Raw genomic sequence first — 16,461 nt, forward strand, 5'->3', positions numbered from 1 at the left:
GTGACGGAAAGGAAACTGGGACTCAATATCAACGGTGTGGACCAAAAGGAAGAAAGAAACCTTCAACCAGAACAGAATGAAGAAACAAAAATTTTTAAAAAATGAGAAGCTTAAGAACCTCCAGGACATCTTTAAACATTCCAATGTCCGAATCATAGGGGTACCAAAAAAAGAAGAGGAAAAGCAAGAAATTGAAAACTTACTTGAAAAAATAATGAAGAAGAACTTCCCCATCTGGTGAGGAAAACAGACTTCTACGAAGTCCAGGAAGCTCAGAGAGTCCCAAACAAGTTGGACCCAAGAAGGAACACACCAAGGCACATCATAATTAAGTTCCCCAATATTAAAGACAAGGAGAGAATCTTAAAAGCAGCAAGAGAAAAAAAGAGAGTTACCAACCAAGGAGTTTCCACAAGACTATCATCTGATTTCTCAAAAGAAACCTTTGCAGGCAAGAAGGGGCTGTAAAGAAGTATTTGAACTCATGAAAAGGCCAAGATCACTCTATCCAGCAAAGCTATCACTTAGAATGGAAGTGCAGGTAAAGCGCTTCCCAGATAAGGTCAAGTTAAAGTAGTTCACCATCACCAAGCCATTATTATATGAAATATTAAGTGAACTTATCTAATAAAAAGAAGATAAAAAATATAAATATTAAAATGACAACAAACTCACAATTATTAACAACTGAACCTAAAAAAATAACCAAAGTAAGCAAACAACTAGAACAGGAACAGAATCACAGAAGTGGAGATCACATGGAGGGTTATCCGCAGGGGAGTGGAGAGATGGGGAAAACATACAGAAAAAAAGTAGCATAAATGTAGATAGGAGATAGACAGGAGGAGGTTAAGAATAATATAGGAGATGTAGAAGCCAAAGAACTTATATGTATGGGAACTTTAGTTCATAGACATGAACTAAAAGCAGGGAATGCTGGTGGGAGGTGGGGTGCAAGGTGGAGAGGAATAAAGGGAGTAAAATGGGAAACTGTAACAGCATAATCAATAAAATATATTAATTTTTTTAATATATAAAAAATTAAAAAGGAACTTCACAAAGGTAGACTCAGACAGCAGGGACACTGTGCAGGGGTCTGGAGGCTCAGTCTGTGGCATTTCCCTCAAATGCACAGTGTGTAAGATGCCTCCAGAAGCAATGGTTGCTAGGCTCTGGTTTTAAACTGGTGCCCAGTTAGCTGTTAGGAGTGCTTCTTAGGAGTGCTATTGCTTCTCAAAGCCCAGGCTGGACTGCAGATCCCAACACAGATAAAGAAAGACTATTGCAGTGTCCTGGCATAGACTCAAAAACAGGATAGCAAAGCTGGGAAGCTGAGGAACTGAAAGGCAGAGAATTCCTCCCCAGGTTGATTCTGGCCAACAATCCACCCAGACTTATTCAAGACCCTGACCAGAATTCTTCTGCTTCTTCCACCATGAAATGAAAAGTGAGGGCTGCTCAAATGTACCTGGATAACAGGCTCATCAGGAGGATAACTTTTATATCAATAAAATGCATCTACTGTGACAAAAAAGAAAGAAAACTGTTCTATCTTATCATTAAAGGGAGGCTTCCTTACTATTTTATTCCATATTCCATTTATTATCACAGAAATCAAATGCTGGAGGACAAGAGTTTTTTTAATGAGACTGCGTAATGTCTTTAAATGTAAAATCAGCATTGCCACCTAGTGGTCATCTGAGTCACCTACAAAACGAGTTGTACAAAGTGCTAATCATAAATGTCGAAGATAATAAAATGTCAAAGATACATGCACACAAACTAAATAAGCTCAGAATAAAGTGCAAGAAAAGTTAACTATTTGTGATCAATGAAGCTGTTCTCTACCCTTCGGAAGGTGAGAAAATGCATCAATGACAATTCGGTTGCTGACTTTGTGCTTGGCATCATTCTGGGTGTCCTGTGGGACGTGGGGAAGGGCAGAGGGGTTTGGCCTCCCTCTGACTCTGAAGGCAGGACAGATGGCCTACAGGACCAAGGACAGGCAGGACACCCATGCCAGGCACCAAACAAGCACTGAGGTTACTAGCAAAACATGGAGAGTTCTTCAAAATAACTGCAGTAAGACTATGCAGCCACAGGCTACAACCTTGAGCATGGATGAACCTGGAGGTCTTTATGCTGAGTGAAAGAAGTCAGCCAGCAAAAGACAAATACTGTACACTCCACTTATCAGAGGCCCCTAGAGAAGTCAGATCCACACAGACAGAAAGAACAGTGGGGTCTGGGCTGAAGCATACGGACAGTGTTTCAGTCTGTTAGGTAAAAAAGCTCTGGAAATGGGTTACACCACATAAAGGCGCTTCACTGCAAAAATACACTTAAAAACAATTACAACGTACCCTGGCTGGTATAGCTCAGTGGACTGAGTGTAAGCTGTAAACCAAAGGGTTGCTGGTTCAATTCCCAGTCAGAACACATGCCTGGGTTGTAGGCCAGGTGTCCCCGCCAGTGAGGCAACTCACTGGAGGCAACCACACATTGATGTTTCTCTCCCTCTCCTTCTTCCCTTCCCCTCTCTCTAAAAATAAATAAATAAAATCTTTAAAACAAAAATGACTATGATGGCAAATTTTATGTTGTATGTTCTTTAGTGCAATTAAAAATAACAACAGTGACAGTGGCAGGGGCACGAGCAACAAGGAAGCCCTGGGCAGGACGCCTGCTGAGGCGAGTGAGTGCACACACGGTCCAGGCACGTGGCCGGGCTAAGGCCCTCTCGGAGTCCTCTCTGGGGAACAGAACAGTGCTGACAGGTGTGCGTTTGGCTCAGGCTCCCTGATGGCCCACGAGGCACCTTCTCCCTGTGTCCAGAGAGGGCTGCTCTCACTCTGCCCAGCTCCTGGATGCGGGGTTCCCCAGCGGAGCAGCACTTTCCACTGTTCGGGCATTACCTGTGAACGCACAAACCCACCACCTGCTGCTCATGCCTTTCTCCTGAACTTCAACTGTGCAGCTCTCAGCCACTGAAACCTCCATCTCAGACTTCAACTACAGAACCCTCAGTTGATGCGGACACCCGATCTGCACAGTGTATTACAGCCCAGAACTCCTGGGCTCAAGTGATCCTCCTGCCTCCCGCTCCTGAGTAGCTGGGACTACAGGCGTGCGCCACCGTGCCTGGCACTGGGGGAGACTGAGGCAGGAGGATCACCTGAGCCCAGGAGTTCTGGGCTGCAGTGCACTATGCCGAAGTTAGTGCTAACTCAGTCAGTACAGCATGAGACTCTTAATCTCAGGGTGGTGGGTTTGAGGCCCAGGGCAGGAACTAGTTAGTGTCTGTCATGACGAAGTAACCACTTGAGCTAAAGCTGCCCTGTGCCCACAAGACAGCAGCAGATGCTTGGGAGGGAGAGCAAGGCTCCTGCTTACTAAAGAGGGTACAGATGTACAGCCAGCAGTCACAAGAGAGGATGACCTTGGAAGAAATCCCTTTTTCTCTGAAAATCCAACACACCCTATGACCTTCCCAAAAAGCACTTGGTGTCATCTGCCCTTACCTGAGCTGATGCGCGTACTCCAACCAAGTTGGTATGTTGACCACACTCAGTCATCTGTCTGCACCCCACAAACCTGTGAATTCGTCAGCCTCAGATGATGGCCCCACCCCACCCCACTTCACATGGGCCCAATCTCCCCCAATTCTGGCCCGATGTCACCCCTGCCACCAGCACCCTGGCCAGCTGCACCTCTCACCTCAGCCCAGCACTTCCGAAACTGCCTGTAACAAAGTGGGTCCTGCATCCACTTTGGGCAACGTTGCCCTGGATGAACCCAAGGGCCTTAGAGTTAGGCCCCCTGCCCCACTCTTGATTCTCAACACTGCCACCAGAGTCAGGGGTTTAAAACAAACGTCTGAGCAGGTCAACGCCCTAACCACTCTCCCTAACAGTAATTCTCCACAGGGAACACTGTCAGCACAGGGACTAGGGGTCGCTCCTATACCCACTGCCAGGGGGCAGGGATGCTAAGTGTCTTGGACATCAAAGAAATCCCTCTCAGAGTACCCGTAATGCCCCTGAGAACGGTCTGAGTCCTCAACAGGACACACAGCTCCCCTGCGGTCTGGCCCCCCACTCTATACCCACCTCAGGACGGCAGTCCAGCCCCTCCCCCACACACACACACATGGTGCTCCTGCTTCTCACCTGGCTGCCTTTATTTCCCAACTGTCCACCTAAAAAGCCCTCCCTGACCCCCACCTCCTCCCAACCTACCAAGTACCGAATTTTTCATTTAATATTCATGAGCGCAATCCTCCTAATAAAATTTAGGTGTACAACAGAGGATTCTTGGCTGTAAGGACAATTTTGTAATTCATATCTCTAGAGTTTACAACTGTTGGTAACTCCTCACTGCCCCTCCCCCAACAGCCCCTGGTAAATCCCTAAGTCTTTGACTCTGTGAAGTTTCAGAGACTGCAGACAAGCAGAACCACACAACGCTTGTCCGTGTCTGCACTCCCTCTCTGTTTTAAAGGTGCCCATTTGTGGGCCTGTCTCCTCTCCACCACTGTGCGTTGTTCCAGTGCAAGGACCACGGCTTGGTGACCCTTGGACACCCAGTATTTTGCCCCCAGTAGCTCTGTCAACACTCAATGAGTGAATGAGAGGCCCACAGATAAATTCCTCCACAGACTAGATGAGTCCCTGACATGTAAACAAAATCCTGACTTTAGCGGAATTTGTCTCAGTCTCCACTCCTACCTTCTTTCTTTTGGTGAGTAGAACCCCTTAGGTTTGGCTGGATCCGAGGCCACCCAACGAGACATGACCTTTCCCAGCTGAGGTGTGCCCACGTGATTATGTTCTGGACAATCGAGTGTTAGGGGAGATGCTAATTGTAACTTGAAGGTCACATCCTCATCAGGGAGCTGCTTGCCCTCCACACACTGGAATGCAGGGTCAACAGTGGGGAGCCAGCCCAGCCCGCAGTGCAGTAAGGAGGCGGAGGGCCCCGGGGCAGAGCTGCCTGTTGCTGGCTGCCCACAACTGCACTGTTTGGGACGCAACACAAATCTCCACCTTCCTTATAAGTCATTGCAACGATGTCTGTGTAAAAGCAGAGAAGTGAATTTTCTCACCTTTTCAATACTGTCCCTCACGATTCACTTAATCATAAGATCCTATCTTCCTAGCACAAACTCATCTCTGATTGCTCACTTTGGGGTAACTGTCACAGCCTGATAGGGTGACATTGTTTCAAGTTCGCTGGGATCCAGAGGAGGGATTACTGGGGCTACTGGGCGCCCTGCTCCCCACGGCAGCCTCCTCTGTCCACTCCACCAGGGCCACACAGAGCAAGAGGAAGGAGTACAGCCAGTCAAGGGGGCGGCATGTCTGCCTTGCTGATGAAATCTTAACAGGTTTATAGAAGAAAATCTCCAAAGCTGGGTTTCCGGACAAAGAATTTCAAACTCATCAAGCTGCTCTTAGCTCTAAAAAAAAAAAAAAAAAAAAAAAAAAAGCAGGTACTTGTTTCTTCCCCCTTAGAAGGTGCCACGTTGCTAGCAGGGGACCCAAGAACTTACCCTTGCAAGGATGTGGGATGGCTATATAAATTTTCATATGTAAATCATTTCAAGATAAAGCACAACAAATCTTAATCTCAGTGCTACCTTAGCCTTCACTCTCACTGCGGTGGATAATTTTCCAACCCTCTATTTCCCAGCCCCCACGCGCAGAAGGACAGCAATCCATCGGGCACACATCTCCTTTCAGAGTTCTTGTGGAGACGGGTAAATGGGATGGCATTTACCCACAGGCAGGCACCGTGCCTTGAAGGCCATGGCGTGTAGAGCAGCAGGCCTGGAGGGGCTGGTTCTCGCTTGGTCAAAGAAGAAAGCAGCGGTATGACAGCATAAGAAGGTTTCGCTGCCCCAAAGCTCCAGCATGAAATTCAGTTCATGCCTATCTTAAACTGTATCGGAATGTACCTGTATGTGTCAATCTTTCCATGATCATTCTCAGAAACACATTATAAATTAAATCAAAAATTCAATTAATAATATCCCATTAAAATGCAGATTAAGAGACCCTCAGAGGAAATATCACACTGAGGTTAATGAAAATGTTATTTCAACATGAAAATTGCCTTAGAACTGGTTACCAAAATTTTAAACATTAATTATCTCTGCTATTTTAAGCCCTACTTTAAAAAGTTATTTCTTCTTTGTATCATACTTTATAACAAACCCACCATAGTCCTACACCAATTATATAATTCTCTTAAATTAAAAACTAAATATATGTAATATATTTAGACTGTGATGCTGTGAGCATTAGCAATTAACTAGCACATTTTAAATCATAAGTAGTCAATACTAAATAAGCAAACAAGCCAGAAGAGTTACTCTCATCTAAACAAAATTGATTCTCTGCAGACTAAGAGCTTTGGGAAACAGCACGTACCGGTAAATGGAACACTGAGCAGACACCCCGAGCCGTTTCCACGTACCTGTGTAAGATCTGCAGCCTGCTTTAAGATGCTTCTTCTTAACTCTTCTGCTCTCTTTGCATGAAAAGAATTACTTTGACTCTGGATGACAAACACAATTCCTTTTAAATCTAGAACCAAAAAAGAAAAAACTTTTCAGGTGTTCATTTTTTTGACAACAACCAAAATAAACTTGAAAACAAGATTTAAAACGAAAAACACGCTACAAGATAAGCCTTCAGGAAATAAGCGCTTAGGGGAAAAAAATCAATGTATAGGTAATTCTAATGATAAAATCTGTCTTTTGAACTTGACCTACAAAACTTCTTTCCTAGAAACTAGCAAGTAAGTAAACTCAATGTCCTAATCCAAGTCTATAGTAACAAGCTATGGATTTGCTCCTGCCTGTCAAAAAGAATGATTGTAAACACAGTAAAGTATGAAAATGTCTAGAACACTAACCCCCCTAGACACAGAAAACCTTGTTTGCAAGTAGCCTTTTAACAATGCATACATAATCCTACATTGGGCTGTTACCTGCTATGGGTTGAATTATGTCCCCCAAACTTAGATGGAAGTCATAACCCCCAGGATCTCAGAATGTGACCTTATTTGGAACGGGGTCTTGACATCAAGTTTAAGTGAGGACACTAATGTGAGCCCTGATCCAATATATTTGGTGTTCTTTTTTTTTAATGTTTTTTAAAGATTTTATTTATTTATCTTTAGAGGGAAAGAGAAGGAGAGAGGGAGAGAAATATCAATGTATGGTTGCCTCTCATATATCCCCTGCTGGGACCTGGCCTGCAACCCTGCAACCCAGGCATGTGCCCTGACTGGGAATCGAACCGCTATCCTCTGGTTCGCAGGCCCACTCTCAATCCACTGAGCTACACGAGCCAGGGCATATTTGGTGTTCTCATAGAAAGAGGAGTTGTGGACACAGACACACAGAAGGAAGATGATATGAAGACACAGTAAGACTGCTGTCTACCAGCCAAGGAAAGAGACCTTGAAAGACACTAACATTGCAACACCTTGATTTTATACTTCCAGGCTCCAGAACATTGAGACAAAATTCTGTTGTTTGAGCCACACAATTTGTGGCACTTCACTGCTGCAGCCCCAGCAAACTAACATACTACTCACAACTGTTTGGAGACTCTTCAAGGGTGACATTCGACGGTGACTGCATATGTCCCGTGAGTTTACAAATAAATAGCTTAATGATCCGGACCTACTTCACAGGCATCCAGCCAGAAATGAGCGTTCTCTCCGGGAACACAGCCACAATCCCACAGAAGCAGGGTTCAGCAAGAACTGCTGCCTAAAAGCTCATCTATGACAACACTGGCCACATGGGCAGAACTTGCTGGGCCTCATAAGATTCACTTCACTGCAAGGTGGCTGGCTTTTCTGCAATGACCAGCAGGGACGCACCCCTGCTCCAACACGCCCACCTGACCCAGAGGACTACCAGAGGTGGCCCAAAGCAGAGATGGTTGCTCCAGCCCCACGTGGAGAAGCACAGGAGCTTCCCCATTCGGTGACAGAATACACTGTCATAGCAGCACCCTGCCACCAGATGGGGTGTGGCAGAAGGCAGCTGTCAAAAAAACAAAAAAACAAAAAATGGTAGCCTCCAGCAAGTATTACAGCAAATGGGTTGTGGGGACTACCCCCAGCATGAGCCCTTCCCTGTAACATCTCGACTCAGGGGCAGGAATCTCATTTTTATTCCATTATATTTTATTGTTCTGATGTTCCTTTCCATAATGCCATTCACTTTTTCACTCACTCAAACATTCATACAACAAATAGCTCCACAGTGAGCCATCCAGATCCTGAAAATAATCCCAAACACTTTTTGGGTAAAATGCAATAAAAAAAAATGTGCCATGAAAGGAAATGCTGAACAACCTACTGAATATGACCTCTTGCTTTCCATCAGACTGTATATACATGTGCAGATTGTACATATTTATCTCTACTTTAACTTGGCGTCTGGATCTAAATCAGACACCCAGAAGGACTAACATGGTGTCTTCTATTTCAACTAAAACATAACCTTCCATCTACTACATCTGAAACATTAACACGAACCAACATATGAAAAGAAGAGATATGGGGATTTACTTTTGTGAAGAATGAAGTAAAACCTCAGAGTAATTTTAAAAAATTTAATAAAGTCGAGGAAGATAAAGTCAATGCATATTCCCAATGACCCAGAAATTCTACTGCTGTTAAGCGTCACTGAGAAATGCTCCTGCGTGCGTGAGAGGGTCTGTCACAAGTGCACTCCCAGGAAGTTGTGCAAAAGGAAAACTGGAAGTGATTCAAATGCTCACTAACAAGGTGCACAAATCAAAATACCACTCAACAATGAAAATTCACTAGTCCTGTACATATCGACCCCAATGGATGCTGGAGATGAACTGTGTAGAGGGAATGCTGGGAAAGTAAGCTGCAAAGGAACAATTATATAAATCAATGGTTTGCAAAAGCATACACATATATACATTAAAGTACATATATGCTGTGTACATATGCAGATACTGTGCGTACATCTGACGTAAGTGTAAGATTATTCGAGAATGATAAGCAGCAAATCTGGATGATGGTTCAAAGGCTTCAGCTGTGTAGTAATTTGTAATGGATATCATTACATTACTCTTCGTGGTGTTTTATATGTCCAAAATAATTCATAATAAAATTTTTAGGAGAGCAGATCCATGTGTCAAAATCCTGCTCTCACCACAGTAACCAGACCCCACCACTTCTGCCAGATCAGCAGAACTCCCACTGTCTGCAGATCATCCAATGCAGAGGAGAGACTTTGGAAGAAGAAAAAGCAAAATTTTCCCCTCTTCCCCTATCCGGGACATGTGCTGTTAGTTGTATGTATTTCTCCTGCTACTAAGAATTATGCCCTTCTGTTCCATGGGCTTCAACCATGTGTGCTGTGTGCATCCATTCAGCAAACACTGCTGAGTCTCTACCACGTGCCAGGATCTGGGACACAAAGGGGACCTAACAGTCCACAGATATCAGCACCTGAGTCCAAGTACACTGTCCGTAGGACTGCAAGCTAGTGCAGCCACTACAGAAAACAGTATGAAGTTTCCTCAAAAAAAAACTAAAAATAGAACTACCATAAGACCCAGCAATTCTATGTCTTTCTTCTACCTGAAGAAAGCCAAACCCTAACTTGAAGAGATGTACACACACCTGCGTTCACTGCAGCGTTATCTACAGTAGCCAAGACATGGAGCAACCTAGATGTCCATCAGTAGATGAGTGAACAAAGATGTGTTGCACACACACACACACACACAAACATACAACGGAATACTACTTGGCCATAAAAAAGAATGAAATCTTACCATTTGCCACAGCATGGATGGACCAAGAGGGTATTATGCTAAATGAAATAAGTCAATCAGAGAAAGACAAATACCATATGCTTTTGCTTTTACGTGGAATCATGCATCCAATTTCCAACATGATCAAGGGTCTCTATGGAATAAAAGAAGATGTCTTCCTTAGTGTTCCTCATGCTTTGGGACAGAATGGAATGTCAGATGTCGTGAAGGTGACTGACACCCGAGGAAGAGGCCTGTTTGAAGGAGAGTACAGATACATGGGGGGATCCAGAAAGAGCTGCAGCTGTAAAGTCTGCTAACAGACCACCTCACTGGCTAGGCTACAACAGGATTTAGTTGGAAAATAAAATAAACTAAAGAACAAAACAATACAAAACAAAAACAGTCTTGTAGAAACAGAGACCAAAGGGATGACTGGCAGCAGCAGGCAGGGGTAAGGGATGGGCAAAAAAGGTGAAGGGAATGCAGTCAAAAACATTGTGATAGTTTGCAGTGTGACAGATAATGGCCAGAATTAGTGTGGGATTCCCACTGTGAGGCACATAAATGCTGAATCACTATACTGTATACCTGAAAGTAATATAACTAATATAATATTGTGTGCTACCTATACTTAAATTTTAAAAAATAAGACTATTTTTTAAAAGAAGGTAGGCCATCCTATCACAAAGGTGTAAGTGCAAAGCCAGAGCCGTGTGGGGAGCTGGGAGGACACGGAGGAGGGGGAGCCAGTGCAAGGAGAGCTTCTGGGAGGAGCTGTTTCCTGAGATCCCTTTAAGCAGCAGCCATTTCTGCAAGCTCAGGCTCAGGGGGTTGCAGAGCAGCAGCAACAGCAGCAGCAGCAGAGGCAAGTGAGATTATCACTGAGACCACAGCAGCCTCATCTCTGCAGCGTCCCTGAGTGGGTGACGAGGGAGTGTGCCTGGTGTGTCTGAGCAAAGGACGCAGGGAACAGTCAGTGATAAAGTTGAAGTGGGAGGATGGCTCAGCCAGATCAATCATGAAGGATTTAGAGGCCTCACTCAGAGGTTGGGACTCCAAATTAATAGTTTCCAAACTGGGGACAAGCTCAGGAGTCTGCTGGGAGCCCAGACAGTGGGACCCAAACCTTCGCTGCTCCCACTGTCCTCCCCTCTCTTCTCTGGTGTCCCGAGCTCACAGTGCCCTCATTTCTTTTCCTGTGACCTTAGGGCCCTGACACTTAGGTGTGGGGCTAAGGAACAGGATGCCTACTGGGGAGTTACAGTGAGCAAGGCGTAAAAGGAAGAGTGCTCCCAGTTCTTAAAACCTGGTAATAATGATAGAAAATTGTCTCCGTTCCATTCCACCCTAGCCCCTTCCAGAAGAGAACCAGGTCAGTACAGTTCAGTGGCAAAAACAACTTATGTGCTTAAATTCCTCCTGCTCTTTACATCAGCACCAAGAAATATTTTCTGACACGTGTTCTAAAGCCTCCCTCACTGAGCCACAGCCTGGTGGTGTCTAGAGTGCACAGCAGTGTCTCTCTGCTGACACCTCCCGACCTGGCGACTCCCAGGCTAACAAGACAACTCCACCACTTCCTCTCACTTTGGCTGCACGTCTCCAAACTCAGTGCAGTTTGCTTTCAGCAAACACTGTCACCACTCAAAACAAATTGTCATTGTTTCTCCTTCAGGCACCAGTGACAAATGGGTGGTACACTAAGTGCCTGAAAATAATGATAAGTGTGACAGGAAGATAAAGAACTAAAGCCAGTGGAGAGCTGCAGAGAGTACTGAGTACAGGCAACAGAAGCAGGGGTGGTTAGAACAGGTCCCTGCAGGAGAAATAATTCTGTGGAGGTAAAATAAATCAAGGGTCCTCCATTTCTGCAGGTGCTGAGCACCTGTCATGTGCCGAACACTCTACTAAGCACTGATTCTTGCTGGTCAGAAATTATCTGGACACACAAATTTCACATCTGGTGTTTTTCTGCTGAGAAATCAATGTGGGTTCTTCAGATAGAAGCTGAGTAACAAGCAGGCTCATGACTTAAGGCTGAGGGATAAGTATGCACACATACTCACACATGAAGGGCTACTCTGCACTTAATATGTCACTTAGTGAGAATAATGTCACTGGCGAATCTGCAGACTAGGTGGTAAGCCAGAAGAGAAAAAGAGACTGCCCGTGTTGGAGGCTGCCACCCGGCCCTGAGTATAGCTCAGACCATGATCTGAGCACCCCGGCTCCACTGCCTTGGGAGTCCCTGGTCCTGCAGACTCACTAAGACTGCAACCAACAGATCCCCAGGGTCCTTTGCAGATGACCAGATACCAAGTTAAATATCACCACATTGGCCATCCGGATTTGCAAGAATGTAGATTTCTGGTCCAGGTAACTTCCCCTTGGTCCTTTTAAAGTCACTTCCCAATGATGATCATCAGATCGTTTAATAACCATTTATTACAAGGAGACCCATTGGCTCCCAACCAAGCAATGTGGCTCCTTAAATACCGCTGCTCCCAGAGCTGGCAGAGCCCCGCTCATGGCCCTGTGTTCCCCTGCGTGCAGGGGCTCAGACGCGCATACACAGCACAGGCCAGCCTCCCCACACCACCAGGCCTGCGCCCAGGTGCTCCCTCCTGTCCTGCCAACTCCTTAGAATGCAGGCCCACCTTCCAGGTCTCCAAGGCCCACTAGTGACGAAGTTCACACCTTTTGGGGAAAGATCCACCCCTACACACAGAGGTGTGGCCTTACCCTCCAGTTAACACCCTAGGGCTTGTTTTCCACAGAACACACCCAAAAACATCCTCAGTCATGGTCACATCCCTAAAGACACAATATGCTCAGGGATAAAGACGCGTGTACGTGGGCTGTGACTGCAGTGTGGTGTGTCTGCAAAGGAGCGAGCTACCCCTTTGCACCAGGGACCGGGAGGGGTCTGGCAGGAGACGTGCCGTGAGCCGACCTGAAGGGCAAGTTGTGTCCGAGGGCCCACAGTGGGGACCTGGCTCCAGGCAGAGGAAGGCACAAGCAAAGGCCACAGCGTGTCCTTCTCTCCCGTTACGTGTGGGCCCCTAGTCACAGAGACGATGTCTCATTCATTTCTGTCATCAGCAGTGCACAGCACGGCAATCTGCCCTTACTGAAAACTCAACAATATTTACACTCTAAATAAAATCAGAAAGACAAATGCATTTCACCAAATGCATTTCACTAAATGCAAATAAATAAATGCATAATTTATTAAAAATATTAAGTTTAAAAAAATTACATACCTATGTCATTTTTCCTTGACATACCACTTTTCTCCAAATTCTGTATTTAAGAAAAAGAGAGCAAAAAATAAATCTCATCGCACAACAAAGCTAACAACGCACTGAACAAATTCATATGACACACATTAGTATTTGGGGGGAAAGGAAGTAAAGACAAGACCTTGGAATGTTTCCTTACACACACAGACCAGTATCAAGAGGGAGAAGCATCAGTGACGCCCTCTGTATCATGGCAGTGCCTTCCGTGAAGCTGTCCCTTTCACACGTGATTTTTTTCAAATTGATTTTGAGGGACGGAGGGAAAGACAGAGCCAGTGACAGAGAGCGAGACTGATTCAGAAAAACAATGATTTGCCATTCCACTTAGTTACGCACTCATTGGTTGATTCTCGGATGTACCCTGACTGGGGATTGAACCCACAACCTTGACGTATTAGGACAACATTCTTACCAACTGAGACCCAGCCAGGGTCTTATATGTGATTTTGGGCAATCACTTTGTTGAGCTCAGGCTCTTTCCTCCTGTTCAACATGGAGCTAACACTTAACTGGTTCAGGGTTGTGGAGGGTTCATTTAAAAACCTTATGATAACCTAAAAATAAAAAGGTTTTCAAAGTGAGAGACAACATCATTTTTTTAGATCAATAAGAACAGCTATCCAGGCAGAACCCCAAACAGTGTTACGATTACAAGACAAAGACAGTGGGTATTTATGAAAAAGGGAAGGGGAACAATCACATCAACAGGAGGAAGGCATTGCTGTTGGTGCACGTAACACAGCGATGTTAGTTCTAAACAAGGTTTTGAATTTTCAGTTCAGTAGTCATCATACTGCTGTCTTGTTATCTCTGCAAACAGTTGTTTGGAATACAATACTGCCTTAGGCCCAGCCCAAACATAATTCTGCCCTGTTTCAATATTCCAAGGTTTGAGGCATATGGACTGATGGACATACAAGGCAGTTCCTCTGGGATGGCAGCTCTGGCTCCATTTCAAAGTGGCTCTATTTGTTTTGAGATTTTTTTTACACTTGTAAAAAACACTCTGAGCATTACGAACATCACAGATAGTATCAGTGCTAGCAGTACGTTGCCCATGAAGATGAACCCCATTAATTATTATAGTTATCGCCATTTGGCTCAGATGTGCTGTCAAGAATGATATGATGCTCTCTCCTACCTGAGGAGCTACCCTGAGGCCCTGAACATTGTTGGCCTGTGGTTCTCGAGAATTCACAGGCACAGAAGGGGTATCTGACAGTTGCAGAGCTCCTGACAGAAATCTGGATGTGGGCACAGAAACAGCTGACTTTGATCCTGGGAAGATCAGGAAGGAGCTCTGGAAATTCTCTGACAAAGTGCCAAGTGCCAGCAGCTAAATCTGCCATTTGTATTGTCTTCTCAAGCAGACAAAGAAGGAATTTTCTCTCTAATTGTCCTTTTCTGCTTTCAACCACCATATGCTACAATTAAGACAATCAGACAGTAGCAAATATCATTCCATTTTCTTCACTGATGGCAACAAGAAATTACCTACAGAACTGGGATCAGCTTAAAAAGTAAGCTACACTGAGATGAATTCTCTTAGAATGCCAAAGGGACCGTGACACTAGACAGGGAGGAAGGAGCAAAACACAGGGAAATAGCTTTCTTTAGCAGTCTTTTCTGAAATTATCTTTATGTCAAGAACAGAAATAACACTGAGACTAATAGGATAATTCAAGAGGTAAAGATCTTAACTTTAGTTGTAGGCTTAAGCGATTAATATAAATAGGAAGCTGTTAATCCAGGAAATGGAATTCATGACCTATGTGCCCAGGAGGTCTGAGCAATCTGACCTTTGTGCCCCAGGGGGTCTGCAAGCCACAGAGATGATATCTGAGCCATCTGTCCCAGGGATAGAACTGCCAGACACAGATAAAGAACTGCTGACCAGCAGATAAAGAAGTGCTATGAAAAATCACTGTGGGGCTGCAACTCCTATCTGATTAACCTTTTTCCTAACCCCTTACCTACCCATTCCTTGTCTGTATAAAAAGGTCAGCTTGAGATGAGATGTTAAGGCAGTTTTTGAGGCACACAGCCCCACTGACTTCTCAGATCACTGGCATCTGAATAAAGTGCTGTATAGATTTAATCCTTGTCTCTACTTATAGGTTCTGGTAGTGACAGGCAGCACAAATGCTGGCATTTCCAGTTTCAAGATGAGAAGAATCCTACAATTACATGTTTATATGTTATATCTCGGGATCAAGTGGCATTCTACTTACTCCCAATAAAACACACACATTTTAGAAGAGCCAAAAGAGATAGAGAGATGCTAGAATGCTGAACCCATTTCTGGAAATGTGTGAACCAAAGCCAGGTATCGTCATATGTTGGCATGTGTGGACTTGGTGTGTCTTCCCTACTCTAAATGCCAGTTGTGGCCAGGGGAACAGCTCACCCTGCTAGAAGGAGCACTGACCTTGGATCCAGAGCGACCTCTTTGCTTCTAGCATTAACCTGTTACCCCTTGGCCAAGGTGCCTTCTCCTTGGGAGGCCACAGCTTTGGCTGCCAGATAAGACTCATGGAAAGTTAGAAATTTTAATCTACAAATAGCACTGGAATGGATAAAGAAAATGTGGTATATACATACTTAAAAAAATTCTGACACCTGCTAGAATATGGATGAACCTGGAGGACACTGTGGATGAAGAAGGGGCCACATACTAACATTGATGAGCCCAGAGGAGGCCTGCAGGGCGGCCGTACAAACTTGGAGACTGAAGGTGACTACATAGGATGGTTTAGGCATCAAAATTCCTAACTAAAAGTGGGTCATGACAGGTAGTCACATCCTAGGCCGATATCTTCCTTGACAAAGGTCAGTCTTTACCTTAACTGACCCTGTCTATTGTATTTTTGCATCTACAATAACATGCCTTTGGAGTGTCAGAGTAATCTCCCTTTTCCAGACCCCTCGGGGCACAGCCTCCCACCAGAGCACAAGACCAGGGATCCCCTCACTATTGTTGTATTAGTTGTTGACTCTTTACTGTCCTTTCCCCACCAGGTGTAAAAGAATATGCATCTACCATTTCGCTTTGTATCCGATCCCAGAGATTGCCCTGCTTTGCTTTCTCCTGCCTCCCTAATGTCTCCCTAACATCACCAGTGGGTTTAATGTAACCCCTTGCTTCTTGCCCTTTGACCCCAATGAATAAAACAAGTGGTGAAACTGCCATTTTCCAGAGAATCTTCTCGGTCCATTGAGATTTTGCTTCCTGGCAACTGTCATCAGTTTGGCTCATAAAAAATTCTTACAGGTGTGGATGTTCTTAAGTTGACAACATTATTATGTTAAATAGTGCAAAAATATATATATAAATGGAG

At 44.7% G+C, this 16,461-nt stretch overlaps 1 protein-coding gene across 2 annotated transcripts in view; it reads right to left on the minus strand.

Annotated features, from left to right (window-relative positions):
- The window catches only part of B3GLCT (beta 3-glucosyltransferase), a 128,123-nt gene that overhangs the window by 86,864 nt on the left and 24,798 nt on the right, over positions 1–16,461 (minus strand). For both annotated transcript variants that reach the window (XM_053672856.1, XM_037129577.2), the window contains exons 3-4: positions 13,085–13,124; positions 6,478–6,587 (exon numbers count right to left, since the gene is read on the minus strand). In XM_053672856.1, the coding sequence (XP_053528831.1) occupies positions 6,478–6,587; positions 13,085–13,124 (150 nt within the window). The remainder of the gene's footprint in view (positions 1–6,477; positions 6,588–13,084; positions 13,125–16,461) is intronic.

Source organism: Artibeus jamaicensis, unplaced genomic scaffold, assembly GCF_021234435.1.
Source record: "Artibeus jamaicensis isolate MK-2021 breed Jamaican fruit bat unplaced genomic scaffold, CSHL_Jam_final contig_793, whole genome shotgun sequence".
Lineage (NCBI taxonomy): Eukaryota > Metazoa > Chordata > Mammalia > Chiroptera > Phyllostomidae > Artibeus > Artibeus jamaicensis.